The sequence below is a fragment of the Salmo trutta genome, chromosome 19, assembly GCF_901001165.1.
Source record: "Salmo trutta chromosome 19, fSalTru1.1, whole genome shotgun sequence".
NCBI classification, from domain to species: domain Eukaryota; kingdom Metazoa; phylum Chordata; class Actinopteri; order Salmoniformes; family Salmonidae; genus Salmo; species Salmo trutta.
The window spans coordinates 55,612,107-55,629,505 of NC_042975.1; the positions used below are offsets into that span (position 1 = coordinate 55,612,107).

The following is a 17,399-nucleotide window of genomic DNA, read 5'->3' on the forward strand; positions in this document are numbered from 1 at the left end:
AGTAGGGGAGAGACCATGGGTGACTCTGAAATGGCACCCTATTTTCCCTTGCATGCCATTTCAGATGGAGGCCATTTGTGAGTGCAGCACACACACAACTCTGTACATTGACAGGTAGAGAGAATTTAGTCACAATGAACGCAAAGTGTTGCATTCAAAGATCCCAGATACAAGACTGATGTCACTATACTTCCTCAAACTGTCCTTCCTCAGAATTGTCCCAAACAGTCTCAGCAACCCAAAACCAAATCTCAACTTAATACAAAAACCTTCAACAAACTAACTTTGTCTTTCCCCACATCTTAGTCATTTGATAAATACCACCATACATATATGGTTAGTTCCAAATGAGATCCTGGACAGATGTCAAGATCACAGTACATATTATTTAAAAGGCCATAAATATAGTAAAAGTAAAAGAGACTTTACATTCAGTAAATCAACAGTCAGAACCATGTGGAAGGATAGTTGATCCGCCTGGCTTGTGATGCATTGTGACGTTGAGGCTTGAAGAATTACGTTTTTTCTGCAGAGGGTCTTTGAGACAATGGAAGAATCTCAATTGCATACTACTTGCATTCTCTCTTCGCCTCCTTCTCAAGACCCATTGGATGAGAAAAGTTACATCCCCTCTGACCTCCTCCAATGGGCTTTGAGAAAGAGGCGAGGACATGAGAAGTATGCAGTGGAGAGCTCTCTTTTACCCTTTTCGCATTATCGTGCCGACCCAAACCATACTGGCTCAGATTTTGGTTTCACATTTTCCTTTCTAGCATGGTTTCAGCCAGTACAGTACAGCTTGGATTGGTTCAGTAGTGTGAAAAGGACCTCTCTCTCAGGGAGTAGTATGTTTCTGGTAATGTTAGACATGTACTATGAGCTGGTTTAGAAACCCAGAGGGTGAGGAGCGACAATGCCTCCATTCTCCACTACGGCAGCAGATATGGCCTTCATGTTCTTAAAGACTTGGGTGGTGGAACTAGACTTCAGGTCCTTGACGTTCTTCATGATCCTGTCATAGGCCTGGTGGAGGGATGGGGGGCAGAGATCAGACATGTGTATGTACAGTGTACACACACACACACACACACACACACACACACACTAGTGGCAAGAAACAGTTTGTGAACCCTTTGGAAATACCTGATTTCTGCATACATTGGTCATGGGGGCGGCAGGTAGCCTAGTGGTTAGAGCGTTGGACTAGTAAACGAAAGGTTGCAAGATTGAATCCCCGAGCTGACAAGGTAAAAATATGTCGTTCTGCCCCTGAACAAGGCAGTTAACCCACTGTTCCCCGGTAGGCCGTCATTGAAAACAAGAACAAGTTCTCAACTGACTTGCCTAGTTAAATAAAAGGTTAAAAAAAATGATTTTTTTTAACCTTTATTTAACCAGGTAGGCCAGTTGAGAACAAGATCTCATTTACAACTGCGACCTGGCCAAGATAAAGCACAGCAGCGCAACAAAAACAACAGAGTTACACATGGGATAAACAAAAGTACAGTTAATAACACAATAGAAAAGTCTATATACAGTGTGTGCAAATGGAGTAAGGAGGTAAGACAATAAATAGGCCAATGGTGGCGAAGTAATTACAATTTAGCAGATTAACACTGAAGTGATAGATGTGCAGATGATGATGTGCAAGTAGAAATACTGGTGTGCAAAAGAGCAAAAAAAGTAAATAACAATATGGGGATGAGGTAGATGGGCAATGTACAGGTGCAGCGATCGGTAAGCTGCTCTGACAGATGATGCTTAAAGTTAGTGAGGGAGATATAAGGTTCTGACTGTTGATATAAGTCAACTTCAGCGATTTTTGCAATTTGTTCCAGTCATTGGCAGCAGAGAACTGGAAGGAAAGGCGGCCAAAGTATGTGTTGGCTTTGGGGATGACCAGTGAGATATACCTGCTGGAGCACATGCTACGGGTAGGTGTTCCTATGGTGATCAGTGAGCTGAGATAAGGCGGCGCTTTACCTAGCAAAGACTTATAGATGACCTGAAGCCAGTGGGTTTGGAGACAAATATGTAGCGAGGGCCAGCCGACGAGAGCATACAGGTCGCAGTGGTGGGTGGTATATGGGGCTTTGGTGACAAAATGGATGGCACTGTGATCGACTGCATCCAGTTTGCTGAGTAGAGTGTTGGAGGCTATTTTGTAAATGACATCGCCGAAGTCGAGGATCGGTAGGATAGTCAGTTTTACGAGAATATGTTTGGCAGCGTGAGTGAAGGAGGCTTTGTTGCGAAATAGGAAGCCGATTCTAGATTTCATTTTGGATTGGAGATGCTTAATATGAGTCTGGAAGGAGAGTTTACAGTCTAACCAGACACCTAGGTATTTGTAGTTGTCCACATATTCTAAGTCAGAACCGTCCAGAGAAATGATGCTAGTTGGGCAGGCAGGTGAGGGCAGCGATCGGTTGAAGAGCATGCATTTAGTTTTACTAGCGTTTAAGAGCAGTTGGAGGCCACCAAAGGAGTGTTGTTTGGCATTGAAGCTTGATTGGAGGATTGTTAACACAGTGTCCAAAGAAGAGCCAGATGTATACAGAATGGGATTGTCTGCGTAGGAATCACCTGCAGCAAGAGCAACATCATTGATATATACAGAGAAAAGAGTCGGCCCAAGAACTGAACCCTGTGGTACCCCATAGAGACTGCCAGTGATCCAGACAACAGGCCCTCCAATTTGACACACTGAACTCTGAGAAGTAGTTGGTGAACCAGGCAAGGCCGTCATTTGAGAAACCAAGGCTGTTGATTCTGCCGATAAGAATACAGTGAATGACCGAGTCGAAAGCCTTGGCCAGGTCGATGAAGACGGCTGCACAGTACTGTCTTTTATCGATGGCAGTTATGATATCGTTTAGGACCTTGAGCGTGGCTGAGGTGCACCCGTGACCAGCTCGGAAACCGGATTGCACAGCGGAGAAGGTACGGTGGGATTCGAAATGGTCAGTGATCTGTTTGTTAACTTGGCTTTCGAAGACTTTAGAAAGGCAGGGCAGGATGGATATAGGTCTGTAACAGTTTGGGTCTAGATTGTCACCCCCTTTGAAGAGGGGGATGACCGCAGCAGCTTTCCAATCTTTAGGAATCTTGGATGATATGAAAGAGGTTGAACAGATGGCAGCGGATAATTTTAGAAAGAGAGGGTCCAGATTGTCTAGCCCAGCTGATTTGTACGGGCCCAGGTTTTGCAGCTCTTTCAGAACATCTGCTATCTGGATATGGGTGAAGAAAAAGCTGGGGAGACTTGGGCAAGTCGCTGCGAGGAGCGGGGAGCTGTTGGCCGGGGTTGGGGTAGCCAGGAGGAAAGCATGGCCAGCCGTAGAGAAATGCTTATTGAAATTCTCGATTATTGTGGATTTATCGGTGGTGACAGTGTTTCCTAGCCTCAGTGCAGTGGGCAGCTGAGAGGAGGTGCTCTTATTCTCCAGGGACTTCAGTGTCCCAGAACTTTTTGGAGTTGGAGCTACAGGATGCAAATTTGATCGTCATCTAGGTCACAACAATAGACAAACACAGTCTGCTTAAACTAATAACACACAATTATATGTTTTCATTGAAAACACTGTGTAAACATTCACAGTGCAGGGTGGAAAAAGTATGTGTACCCTTGGATTTAATAACTGGTTGACCCTCCTTTGGCAGTAATAACCTGAACCAAACATTTTCTGTAGTTGCGGATCAGACCTGCACAACGGTCAGGAGGAATTTTGGACCATTCCTCTTTACAAAACTGTTTCAGTTCAGCAATATTCTTGGGACGTCTGGTGTGAACAGCTTTCGAGGTCATGCCACATCTCAAATCAGGTTGAGGTCAGGACAATGACTAGGCCACTCCAGAAGGCGTATTTTCCTCTGTTGAAGCCATTTTGTTGTTGATTTCCTTCTGTGTTCTGGGTCGTTGTCCTGTTGCGTCACCCAACTTCTGTTGAGCTTCAATTGGCGGACAGATAGCCTATATTCTCCTGCAAAATGTCTTGATAAACTTGGGAATTCATTAATCCGTCGATGATAGCAAGCTGTCCAGGCCCTGAGGCAGCAAAGCAGCCCCAAACCATGATGCTCCCTCCACCATACTTTACAGTTGGGATGAGGTTTTGATGTTGGTGTGCTGTGCCTTTTTTTGTCAACACATAATGTTGTGTGTTCCTTCCAAACAACTCAACTGTAGTGTCATCTGTCCACAGAATATTTTGCCAGTAGCGCTGTGGAACATCCAGGTGCACTTTTGCAAACCTCAGACGTGCAGTAAATGTTCTTTTTGGACAGCAGTGGCTTCTTCTGTGGTCCTCCCATGAACACTATTCTTGTTTAGTGTTTTACGTATCGCAGACTCGTCAACAGAGATGTTAGCATGTTCCAGAGATTTCTGTAAGTCTTTAGCTGACACTAGGATTCTTCTTAACCTCATTGAGCATTCTGCGCTGTGCTCTTGCAGTCATCTTTGCAGGACGGCCACTCCTAGGGAGAGTAGCAACAGTGCTGAACTTTCTCCATTTGTAGACAATTTTCTTACCATGGACTGATGAACATCAAGGCTTTTAGAGATACTTTGTAACCCTTTCCAGCTTTATGCAAGTCAACAATTCTTAATCTTAGGTCTTCTGAGATCTCTTTTGTTCGATGTATGGTTCAGGCAATGCTTCTTGTTAATAGCAAACTCAAATTTTGTGTTTTTTTTTTATAGGGCAAGGCAGCTCTAACCAACATCTCCAATCTCGTCTCATTGATTGGACTCCAGTGGGCAGTATTTACACGGCCGGATAAAAAACGTACCCGATTTAATCTGGTTACTACTCCTGCCCAGTAACTAGAATATGCATATAATTATTGGCTTTGGATAGAAAACACCCTAAAGTTTCTAAAACTGTTTGAATGGTGTCTGTGAGTGTAACAGAACTCATATGGCAGGCCAAAACCTGAGAAGATTCTGACCAGGAAGTGGCCTGTCTGACAAGTTGCTGTTCATCTTGGCTCTTTTTATTGAAGACTGAGGATCTTTGCTGTAACGTGACACTTCCTACGGCTCCCATAGGCTCTCAGAACCCGGGAAAAAGCTGAATGACGTAATTCAAGGCCCAGGCTGAAACACACTAGCGCGTTTGGCAAGTGCTCTATCAGAGGGCCATTAGACGAGGCTCGTGCATGAGGGGATAGCATGCTTTTACTTTTTCTCTCGTTGAATGTAAACAGGCTTTGCCAGTCGGAATATTATCGCTTTTTTACGAGAAAAGTGCCATAAAAATTGATTTTAAACAGCGGTTGAGATGCTTCGAAGTACGGTAATGGAATATTTAGACATTTTTTGTCACGAAATGCGCCATGCTCGTAACCCTTATTTACCCTTCGGATAGTGTCTTGAACGCACGAACAAAACGCCGCTGTTTGAACATAACTATGGATTATTTGGGACCAAACCAACATTTGTTATTGAAGTAGAAGTCCTGGGAGTGCATTCTGACGAAGACAGCAAAGGTAATAACATTTTTCTTATAGTAAATCTGACTTTGGTGAATGCTAAACTTGCTGCGTGTCTAAATAGCTAGCCCTGTGATGCCGGGCTATCTACTTAAGAATATTGCAAAATGTGCTTTCACCGAAAAGCTATTTTAAAATCGGACATCGAGTGCATAGAGGAGTTCTGTATCTATAATTCTTAAAATAATTGTTATGTTTTTTGTGAACATAACAATAAAACAAAAATGTTAATTTTACCCAAACACAGACCAGAGAAATTGATCATTTTGCAGTGGTCTCTTAATTTTTTCCAGAGATGGATGGATGGATGGATGGATGGATGGATGTATGTATGTATGTATGTATGTATGTATGTATGTATGTATGTATGTATGTATGTATGTATGTATGTATGTATGTATGTATGTATGTATGTATGTATGTATGTATGTATGTATGTATGTATGTATGTATGTATGTATGTATGTATGCATGTATGTATGCATGTATGCATGTATGTATGTATGTATGTATGTGTGTATGTGTGTGAGAGAGACACACTTGCCTCGATACACCAGGTTTCACACAGGATCTTCTCATGCTGGGCAGAGGCATGACCCTGGCTCAGAGAGCGGGATGCCCTGAAAGAGAGAAGGAGAGAGGGAGATATCATTCCAAGTCATGCTTTCATCTTTTTCACAGAATATAGCATGTTACACAAATGGCAACCTATATTTCTACTGGAGTCGTTCCAAGCCATAACACCCACCATCTCAGATTGTTCTGAAATAGTTTCTGTAGTTAGAAACAGATAAGATTAGCATTCCTGCAACAACATTTCTGAGAATCTAAGCTAATTGATTCGATCCAAATTGCCCATTTTAATTTATAGGATTCATATAAGTATTGTTTAGTCATCCTAAGTAATGCATCCTCGGGGATTTTTTTTAACCTTTATCCTGTTCAGAGAAATCTGTCATTGAAGTTATTAGGTTTAATTCCCATCCTATATCCTGATATTACCAGGTTCTGACCTCTAGATGGTGCTGTTCCCCCTCAATGTTAACGGGATAGTTTACTCAAATTACAAAACAACATATTGGTTTCCTTAGTCTATGGACAAGGTATGACAGCAACCCAAGCTTTGGTTTTGTTTTCCTGGCCACTGTTTCAAATGCTAACATTTCAGCACTTGGGGCACAAATCCAATGCAAGTCAATGGTATATATTATTAGCATTTCCTGCTTCATATCCAAATCATCTATAAGTAGCATAAATGAGTTACTTTAGCATGATTTGAACACGAATCGTAAAAATGCTAATATATGTACCATTGACATGCATTGGATTTGTACCACAAACGCTAAAAAGCTATAATTTGAAACAGTTTCCAACAAAACCAAAGCATGGGTTGCTGTCATACACTATACAGCGCATTCAAAAAGTATTCAGACCCCTTCACTTTTTCCACATTTTGTTACATTACAGCCTTAATCTAAAATGAGTAAAAAAAATAATAATAAAAATCCTCATTAATCTACACACAATATCGCATAATGATAAAGCGAAAACAGTTTTTTAGAAATACTTAAGTATTCAGACCCTTTGAGCTCAGGTGCATCCTGTTTCCATTGATCATCCTTGAGAGTCCACCCATGGTAAATTCAATTGATTGGACATGATTTGGAAAGGCACACACACAAGGCTATATAAAAAAGGTCCCACAGTTGACAGTGCATGTCAGAGCAAAAACCAAGCCATGTGGTCGAAGGAATTGTCCGTAGAGCTCTGTGACAGAATTTTGTCTGGGGAAGGGTACCAAAGCGTTTCTGCATCAATGAAGGTTCCCAAGAACACAGTGGCCTCCATCATTCTTAAATGAGCTGGCCACCAAACTGAGAAAATCGGGGAGAAGGGCCTTGGTCAGGGAGGTGACCAAGAACCCGATGGTCACTCTAACAGAGCTCTAGAGGTCCTCTGTGGAGATGGGAGACCCTTCCATAAGGACAACCATCTCTGCAGCACTCTAAATCAAACACATGACTGCCTGCTTGGAGTTTGCCAAAAGGCACCTCAAGACTCTCAGACTATATGCCAAGTCTCACATCTGGAGGAAGCCTGGCACCATCTCTACAGTGAAGCGTGGTGGCAGCATAATGCTGTGGGGATGTTTTTCAGGGGCAGGGACTAGGAGACTAGTCAGGATCGAGAGAAAGATGAACGGAGCAAAGTACAGTGAGATACTTGACGAAAACCTGCTCCAGAGCATTCAGGACCTCAGACTGGGGCAAAGGTTCACCTTCCAAAAGGACAACGACCCTAAGCACACAGCCAAGACAAGGCAGGAGTGGCTTCAGGACAAGTCTCTGAATTTCCTTGAGTGGCACAGCCAGAGCAGAGACTCAAACATCTCTGGAGAGACATGAAAACAGCTGTGCAGTGAAGCTCCCTATCCAACCTGACAGAGCTTGCGAGGATATGCAGAAAATGGGAGAAACTCCCCAAATACAGTGCCAAGCTTGTAGCGTCATACCCAAGAGGACTCGAGGCTGTAATTGATGAGTTTTTTCTATATAAAAATGTGCAAAAATTTCTAAAACCCTAGTTTTGATTTGTCATCATGGGGTATTGTGTGTAGATTGATGAGTGACAAAAATAATTTAATACATTTTTGAACAAGGCTATAATGTAACAAAATGTGGAAAAAGTCAAGGGGTCTGAATACTTTCCGAATGCACTGTATATACAAAAGTATTTTGACACCCCTTCAAATTAGTGGACTCAGCTATTTCAGCCACACCCGTTGCTGACTGGTGCATAAAAATCAGCCATGCAATCTTCATAGACAAACATTGGCAGTAGAATAGCCTTACCGAAGAGCTCATTGACTTTCAACGTTGCCCCATCATAGGATGCCACCTTTCCAACAAGTCAGTTCATCAAATTTCTGCCCTGCTAGAGCTGCCCTGGTCAACTGTTAGTGCTGTTATTGCGAAGTGGAAATGTCAAGGACCAACAACGGCTCAGCCGTGAAGTGGTAGGCCACACAAGCTCACAGAACAGGACCGCTGAGTGGTGAAGCGTGTAGCTCTCGGTTGCAATACTCACTACAGAGTTCCAAACTTCCTCTGGAAGCAACGTCAGCACAAGAACTGTTCGTCGGGAGCTTCATGAAATAGGTTTCCATGGCCGAGCAGCCGCACACAAGACTAAGATCACCATGCGCAAGGACAAGTGTAGACTGGAGTGGTGTAAAGCTCGCCGCCATTGGACTCTGGAGCAGCGGAAACGCGTTCTCTGGAGTCATGAATCATGCTTCACCATCTGGCAGTGCGAATCTGGGTTTGGCGGATGCCAGGAGAACGCTACCTGCCCCAATGCACAGTGCCAACTGTAAAGTTTGGTGGAGGAATAATGGTCTGGGGCTGTTTCTCATGGTTTGGGCTTGGCCCCTTAATTCCAGCGAAGGGAAATCTTAACGCTACAGAATACAATTAATGACATTCTAGACCTTTCTGTGCTTCTAACTTTGTGGCAACAGTTTGGGAAAGGCTCTTTCCTGTTTCAGCATGACAATGCCCCCGTGCACAAGCGAGGTCCATACAGAAAATGTGGTTTGTCGAGATTGGCATGGAAGAACTTGACTGGCCTACATAGAGCGTTGACCTCAACCCCATCGGACACCTTTGGAATGAATTGGAACACTGACTGGGTGATTAGCCAGGCTTAATTGCCCAACATCAGTGCCCGACCTCACTAATGCTCTTGTGGCTGAATAGAAGTAAGTCCTCGCAATAATGTTCCAACATCTAGTTGAAAGCCTTACCAGAAGAGTGGAGGCTGTTATAGCAGCAAAGGAGGGACCAACTCCATATTAATGCCCATGATTTTGGAATGAGATGTTTGACAAACCTTTGGTCATGTAGTGTACCTTGTTAATAGACTGCTTACAGGCAGAGGCATCAATTTGGTATGGCAGAGTATTTAAAAAAGGTTTTTTAAAATTTAACTAGGCAAGTCAGTTAATAAGAACAAATTCTTATTTTCAATGACGGACTAGGAACAGTGGGTTAACTGACTTGTTCAGGGGCAGAACGACAGATATTTATTTACCTTGTCAGCTCAGGGATTCAATCTTGCAACCTTTCGGTTACTAGTCCAACGCTCTAACCACTAGGCTACTTGCCGCTCCCAGTCACCATACCCTAACTTAACAACAATTACAAAAAAAAATTGGCTACTAAAAATCATTCCAATTCTGATTAAAAGTCAAATGCAGTTTAGCGGTTTAACGGGCTGGCTTTAGGACCATGTGGACTGCTCAGAGCTGGCGGGGTCTTTGCCTGGCTGGCTGGCTTTGGGACTAGAACATCGATGCACCTGCAGTGAACAGCAGGACGTTTCTCTCAAAACAGTGGAGAGGTAGAAGACAGCTCTAGTAGAAAGCATGGCTAGGTAACTGCTGTTTAACCTGACATGAAACTAGAATTTTTAATACTGGGAAGGGATTAAAAACAATTTTTTCACCTAATCGCAGGAATAGCATCCTTTGGTGTTCAGAATCTCATAATATCAGCATGTAGGATGGGACATAAATCTACATTTCAATGACGCCTAGTTACTTTACCCTGCCTTCATGAACATATCTACCTCAATTACCTCATACCACTGCACATTGATCTGGTACTCCCTGCACATAGCTCCACTCTGGTACTGGTACTTCCTGTAGATAGCGCCACATTGATCTGGTACTCCCTGCACATAGCTCCACATTGATCTGGTACTCCCTGTACATAGCTCCACATTGATCTGGTACTCCCTGTACATAGCTCCATTATTGTGCATTTTATTCTTTGTGTTACTATTTTTATTTCTTTATTTTTTTTACTCTGCATAGTTTGGAAGGGCTCATAAGCAAATATTTCATGGTAAAGTCTACACCCATTGAAATTCGGCACATGTGACATAAAATTTGATGACTAATTTCTCTGAAGAGAAAAATAATTTCACTGAGAATACATTACATAGGATGAAGAAACAATACTTTGAGCCGCAACTCCATACTACATGTCAGACATAGAGAACTGATACTACATATTCGTTGTTGGGGTGGGACTGGCAGGGGTGTGGTAGGATTCCTCGTCTAACTCAGTGTTAGAAAAAAGGTTTTGTCCAAATCGGATGTTTGGTACTATATTTACTGAATATTATATGATTCCTATAAATTAAAAACGGGCAATTTGGAAGCATTTAAACAGCTTAAAGAAAAATTCCACCCAAAAACTATATTTTGGTATTTGTTTCATTAGTTAATTGCTGATGTAGTCCCAAAACGTTTTGCATGTCAGCAATCAAGATCTATAACTTTCAAAATACAGAAATGCAGCTTGTATGATGCTGCAGATCTTGATGGCTGACATGCAAAACATTTTGGGACTAATGAAACAAATACCAAAATATCGTTTTTGGGGGGAATTTTCCGTTAAATTTCTCAGAGATCCAATTATATTTCAACTAAATAATGATGCAGGAATGTTAATCTCATTTGTTTCTAACAACAAATTATTTCAGAGCAATCTGAGATGGTGGGTGTGGAAATCCTCTTTTTGAAGTGGAACGACCCATTGGGTAAGAGTGGACCAGAGAGCAGAGTTGATGTCACAAAAGCAAAGAACATGCCGTACAGTATAATAAACACCAGACAACATACAGATTCTAATACAGCATTTCTACAAATAAAACATGTTTAGTAAGGATCAGTATTACCTGGACAGGACAACAACCATAGCATACAGGTCAATGGCACTGTCTGCCACTCTCTTCAGCACGAACTGCTCATCTGCAATGGAGAGGAGAAATAACATTAGCCATTAAACACTACCCAGCTAGCACATAATGTTCTGAGAACCATATGTTTCTTAGAGCGCGTTGTCCTATGGTTATTTTACATACAACCTTCCCACAACGTTCTGGGTATGGTGCAGGATACCCAGCTAGCAGCATAACGTTTTCTACAGGTTTACTAATGGTTCTATTTAAAAGGCATGTTCTCAGAGCATTCAGAGAATGTGAAAACGTTCTTCTGTGGGAATTTCAGTACTTCTGCATAACGTTTTGTGAGGGCATTTTGAAGTTAAACCTTACTAATGCTTGTGTACTGAAATATCTGTCTTTAAGCCTAGACGTTGGGCTTGAGATTGTCAAAGGAAATAACTCATAAGATAGAAAAGTGTGTCTGCGCATTAATAAGAGGCCTGTGTAGAATGACCCCATGATATCTGGCCGCTCAGCCAAGAACTGCCAGAAACTAACTGGTTCCTCTTAGCCTAACTGAAGACAGAGCAGTGTTAAATGAAAAGTGTTCAATTCTGCACACCCGTGATAGAGCTATTGTTCTGTTTGGAGCCTGTTTCTGGGCGAAAGAGTCATAGTTTGTGTGTGTGTGTGTGACCAGTACAACCATACATCATCTGGGCCGACAGTCAAAGGCACTCGCTTGCCCAGCTTGGGGGAACCGTTGAGCTACTGTTAGAGGTAGTATGTCTGGAGTGACTTCCTGTCATTCTGGCCATATTGTCCTCACACAGGTGCGACAGACTGAGGCAACCTTTTCACCCAGTTGTCTCCCCTCTCACACACACACACACACACACACGTTTTGCAGATGCTTGCATTGGGTAGCTTGACTATATAAATGATCCTGTACAGGAGGCTCTCGCTCCATTTCACCTGCGTGGGTGGCACAACCAGCCTCATTATTATACTTTTTTATAAAAGTAATACCTTGATTGATTATTGATTTTGCCTCTCCTCATTATTAATTAAAGGTAGAATTTCCACCACCGTTTTCTGCAGGTTTCCTCATGGTTCATTTTAAACTCAAGTTCTCAGAACATTCAGAAAACTTTCCATAACAAACACAAGAAAACATTAGTAATGCTCAAATAACGTTCTAAGAATTATTTAAAAACATACATTCCATTCTGAGCTTCAACAAAACCTTTCTCTATCCTCTCACTTGTTATGGGGTCTGTTTGAATAGACAAAAATGTACAGCTTTGTAACAGTAAAAAAAAAAAAAAAAAAAAAAAAAAAAAAAAAAAAAAAAAACTTTACATGCTACCTTCATCCTGGTTCTCATAATCTCCCAGCAACCTAAAAATTGATGTTCCCAGAACAGGGAAAAAATGTTCACTTTCGTTCTCAGAGCTTTTAAAAAACATTTAGTTTTATTAGTCAGGAAATGTATGACTTTGTTCCCAGAACCAATGGGAAAACAAAAACCTACGTTCCCACAAATTTCAAGGATCCACATGTGCTAGTTGGGTATCCTTAAATCAGGTTCACACATTTAGTTATTCTTATGTACTGTAGGTTGACAGTGCATTATCAATACTCACGGAGGATGTTCTTGCCGTGTTTGAGCAGCATATCCTCAACAGTGACTCCAAAGTGCTCGATAGCTTTAACAGCCTGGAAGAAATACAGACGTCAATCAACTGGGAGTCTTAGACTTACAGTGACATTATGGCACGGATGGATACATACAGCCACGGAGGTCAATGCAAGCTTTGAATCTCTCTCACCAGATCTCCACTGTGAGACAGCTCAGGATGGATTGATCCCTGTAGAGTGAGGCCAGTGCTCAGACCTGCCCTCCTGGATAACAAGAACGAGACAGACGGTTAGGGAGTGTGTGTTGTAGGGCTGTCCGAGTAAAATAAAATAAAAATTGGTCGACCAAGAGTTGTCTGTTCTTTCGACCAATCGATTGGTTGACATTTTTAAACATGCATTTTTCCATATATTGACACATCCTATGTGGTTGAATCACATCAACTATATTCACTGAGCTTGTCTGATCCTTCAAGCACACTGTTTGATTAAATAATTAAGACACACAAATGACTAGAGGGAGTCTGACCAGCAATAGATTTGATTGTGCCGGGCCGGGCTCAGACTTGCTGTGCTAAAAAGAAAAAAGACAGCGAGTGACTGACTAGCACCCGTTGTCTCTCTCTCATCCCTGCTGTTGCGACCACAACAGAACATCAAAGTGTTAATCGCGCTGTCCATGTTGCTGAAGCTGCAACATAATTACAGCCATTTCTGACTGAAGTTGCTTTCGAAATCCCTCATTTGTTTAGGAAAAACATTCCCTATTCCCTTAACCCTTGCTCTCTTTACGTGACGCATGCAAGTAACCTAAGACCTGTTCGCACTGGACTAGTATTACTAGAGAACGTTTGTCATGTAATTATTACTCCAGAATGTCCCTTATTCCAGAGGATGATTCGGATGGGATTAGTTTTTTTCCATACTGCCCCATGTAATTCTTTATATTTTCCCAATAAATTGATAGTTATGAAGGAAGCCTGGAGGTTTTTATTCTAGGCGTGAAGATAAAGTATTTCAACATGTCCAGGTGATCAGGTCACACTGAGAACTCCAGCTTTCTTCCCAAGTTTCTAAACCATCTCTCCTTTAGTGTAGCCATAATATTTCAATTGAGGAAGTGTGATCATAATCATTAAGATTTTTTAGCGAGCCGCAGTACGTCCTAAATTCCCCCCAGCCTTCAGATGTGAGCTAAACAGTGCAATTGCACTTGAGATGCATTTTAAGGCTATGGATGAGAAAGCAACTTATCATTTCCAAGGGTTTAGGTCAGTTGTATGCTGCTGCTTTGCCATCTATTAACAGTAAGGGTTGCATTAAATAGGCTCAATATTTCTTACTGATGCATTTGGTAATATTCAACTGAAAAGCACAAAACAAACAAAGCATTCATTGTAAAAGTTTATCAACTCTATGTGAATGGCCTACATGCAGCCTATGCACAGCACTTAGTTCAATTTATCCAATCAGTTGTTGTTTTCTTGTGAAAACCGCAAGCAACATCTGTCAAACGCAGGCATTTCTCTCAAAACACAGGGATGTCGATTCGCTGGGACTAGTATTACCAGAGGACCTTGGAGTTCGCCAAACAAATGTAGGTTATTCTGGTTGGAAATGTTACTCTCCATAAGTGAGACCAAAAAAATGACAGTCCAAAAGGTGTAGCCCACAGTTTTGCCTGAAAATAATTTGATGAACGCCCATCTGTGATAAGCCTACCGTTTGTAAAGCACCAAAAAGCAACATCCAGACAGGACCAAAAAAAGATGTTTGCTCGTGCTTACTAGGATGTAGCCTACCATGTCGGCCCACAATGTAATTTTATGAATGCCCATCCATGTGGTAGGCCCACCGTTTGTAATACAGGCCATTACATTGGCTTTATTAGTCCTGATTCCTGTGACTAATCAATTTGGCCATTTAAGCACTGAACTTCAACTACCCAACTTTGTCAGGAGTTATCCCGAGCCTATTTGCAATGTATTTACACTGCGGAAAATGTAGAAGTATTTTCTTTTTTGTTATGATCAGCTTGTCAAAAAAATGTACGGATACAAACTTGAAACCATCGATCATGACAATAGGGTGAAACTCCCGGACAACAGTTCTGATTGTCCACCTTTATTACCGCAAAGACTAAAAACAGTTGAATTCATTCGTGAATTAAAATTTCCAAAATCTAAAAGGTTTATTTATTGTTTACCGTAAATTCCGGACTATAAGCCGCAACTTTTTTCCCAGCTTTGAACCTCGCGGCTTAAACAATGACGCGGCTAACATATGGATTTTTCCCGCTTTCAATTTTTTTTCTCCAAAAAAACACATTCTGTGACGTGCTCAGTTTTTTGGCGGCATGAAGCTTTCATTAGACCAATGAAATTGCCGAACGGGTTAAGGTCAAACAACTTTTTTTGTTTACTGTTTAGATTAAATCGAGCGCTCTCAAACTTCCAATCATTCCGATTACGGTAGTCATTTTGTCACCCTCATCATGGCAAAGACACGGAGAAATGCATATGGTGCAGCTTTCAAGTTGAAGGCGATTGATCTGGCTGTTGGAAAAGGAAATAGAGCTGCTGCATGGGAGCTTGGTCTTAATGAGTCGATGATAAGACGTTGGAAACAGCAGCGTGAGGAATTGACTCAGTGCAAAAAGACAACTAAAGCTTACTGCTAATTTTTTCTTTTTTGTTACAAGCCGTGTTTTGTTAAAGCCTATTTATTTTTGTTACAAGCCGTGTTTCGTTAAAGCCTGTGTAAAGTTAATTTGTTTCAATGTACCGGTAGGCACCTGCGGCTTATAGACATGTGCGGCTTATTTATGTTCAAAATAATAAATATTTTTTAAATTCAGTGGGTGCGGCTTATATTCAGGTGCGCTTAATAGTCCGGAAATTACGGTAAGCTAATTATTCAAGGCAATTCAATTATTATTTATTCAATTTATTTCCTTTTAAAACTAAAATGCTTGATTGAATTTCAAATCATGAATGACATGAACTAATGAATGATTTATTGATACAGTAGCCTATAGAAGTATTGAAATATAGACCTAAGTAAGTTACGGTATTAAAGACTGAACAGGATGTGCTCTTAGGCCTACAGCTCGACGGTGGTTATACAAGGCTGCTTACTAAGCCTCCTAATGATAATGACATTAATTATTATACAAATAATAACAATAAAAAAGAGAGTTGTTATTATTATAAATATTTTTTATATTCCAACAATTTAGAACAGTGTAAACAGTAAATAAATTATAAATAATACCAGAGAGGCTGTTCTAAATTTAAAAAAAATAAAAAAATAAAAAATAAAGTGTAGCGTTTATTACAGCAAAGTAAAGATTAAAACAGCCGAATTTGTGAAATTGTTTACTTGACATGCTGTGCTAGACTTGATGCTCATCAGTAGGCTATTAAAGAAACATTCAAACAGGCAACAGAAGCAGGATCTGTCTTATTGCTGTAGATCTATATATTGATGATTTATAAAGCCAGGCACATTAACAGTTAGACTGTTAATTATAGGACCTAATTATGTTGGGGTTTCCTCTCTCCTCACTTTTCTTAGACAATAAGTCAAGGGCTTCTCATCTCCTCCCTCTGCTGCTGCCTCCGCCGCATTGTTCTCAACAACAATATGCTGGTTAACTTTACTATTGTGCAAATAACAACACGGTCTAGGAAAAGTCGCCAATTCAACAGCGCACTGATGTGTTTCAGAACCGTGGACAGCGACCGCTATCCAACGAGGGAGAAAGCGCATTTGTTTTAAAATAATATAATTTTTATTAGTGTTACACCATCATTCTTATGTAATATATCCATATACAATTACAGTAGCACGTCTTGGACTGAGCCATCCCCACGGCCTCCACAATGGATCAGTCCACTCAGCGCAAATCAGACATGTGTCTTGTACACCATGATATTTTTTTGTATTTGTTTTTTTGCTACTGCCCGACTAAAGAAATCTCGGTCGACCAAACAATCGACTAGTCGACTAAATGGGGTCCGCCCTAGTGTGTTGACAAGTGGGCTTCTTAAACAGCGTGTTACACACTGACCTCTTGGCCCTCTTGGTCATCTCTCCAGCCAGCAGCCCAGCGTTGCCCAGAGGGTTCTTCAGAGCCTTCTGTAGAGACTTCAGGTGCTTACCTGCATCCTGGAAACAACAGGAAGATCAATACCATTCACTCTCCATATCTCACACTGACATAGAAAACGCCATAGGAATATAATTACTACAACTGGAACATTGCTGTCTCTGCCTGGCCGGTTCCCCTCTCTCCACTGGGATTCTCTGCCTCTAACCCTATTACAGGGGCTGAGTCACTGGCTTACTGGTGTTCTTCTATGCCGTCCCTAGGAGGGGTGCGTCACTTGAGTGGGTTGAGTCACTGACGTGGTCTTCCTGTCTGGGTTGGTGCCCCCCCCTTGGGTTGTGCCGTGGCGGAGATCTTTGTGGGCTATACTCGGCCTTGTCTCAGGATGGTAAGTTGGTGGTTGGAGATATCCCTCTAG

At 41.6% G+C, this 17,399-nt stretch overlaps 1 protein-coding gene across 2 annotated transcripts in view; it reads right to left on the minus strand.

The window, feature by feature from the left end:
* Positions 1-706: 706 nt before the first annotated feature.
* acadvl (acyl-CoA dehydrogenase very long chain) overlaps positions 707-17,399 on the minus strand; it is a 41,587-nt gene continuing 24,894 nt past the window's right edge. For both annotated transcript variants that reach the window (XM_029701807.1, XM_029701806.1), the window contains exons 15-20: positions 16,943-17,040; positions 13,062-13,134; positions 12,876-12,948; positions 11,242-11,314; positions 6,041-6,116; positions 707-1,023 (exon numbers count right to left, since the gene is read on the minus strand). In XM_029701807.1, coding sequence (XP_029557667.1) covers positions 886-1,023; positions 6,041-6,116; positions 11,242-11,314; positions 12,876-12,948; positions 13,062-13,134; positions 16,943-17,040 — 531 coding nt within the window. In that variant the 3' untranslated portion in view covers positions 707-885. The remainder of the gene's footprint in view (positions 1,024-6,040; positions 6,117-11,241; positions 11,315-12,875; positions 12,949-13,061; positions 13,135-16,942; positions 17,041-17,399) is intronic.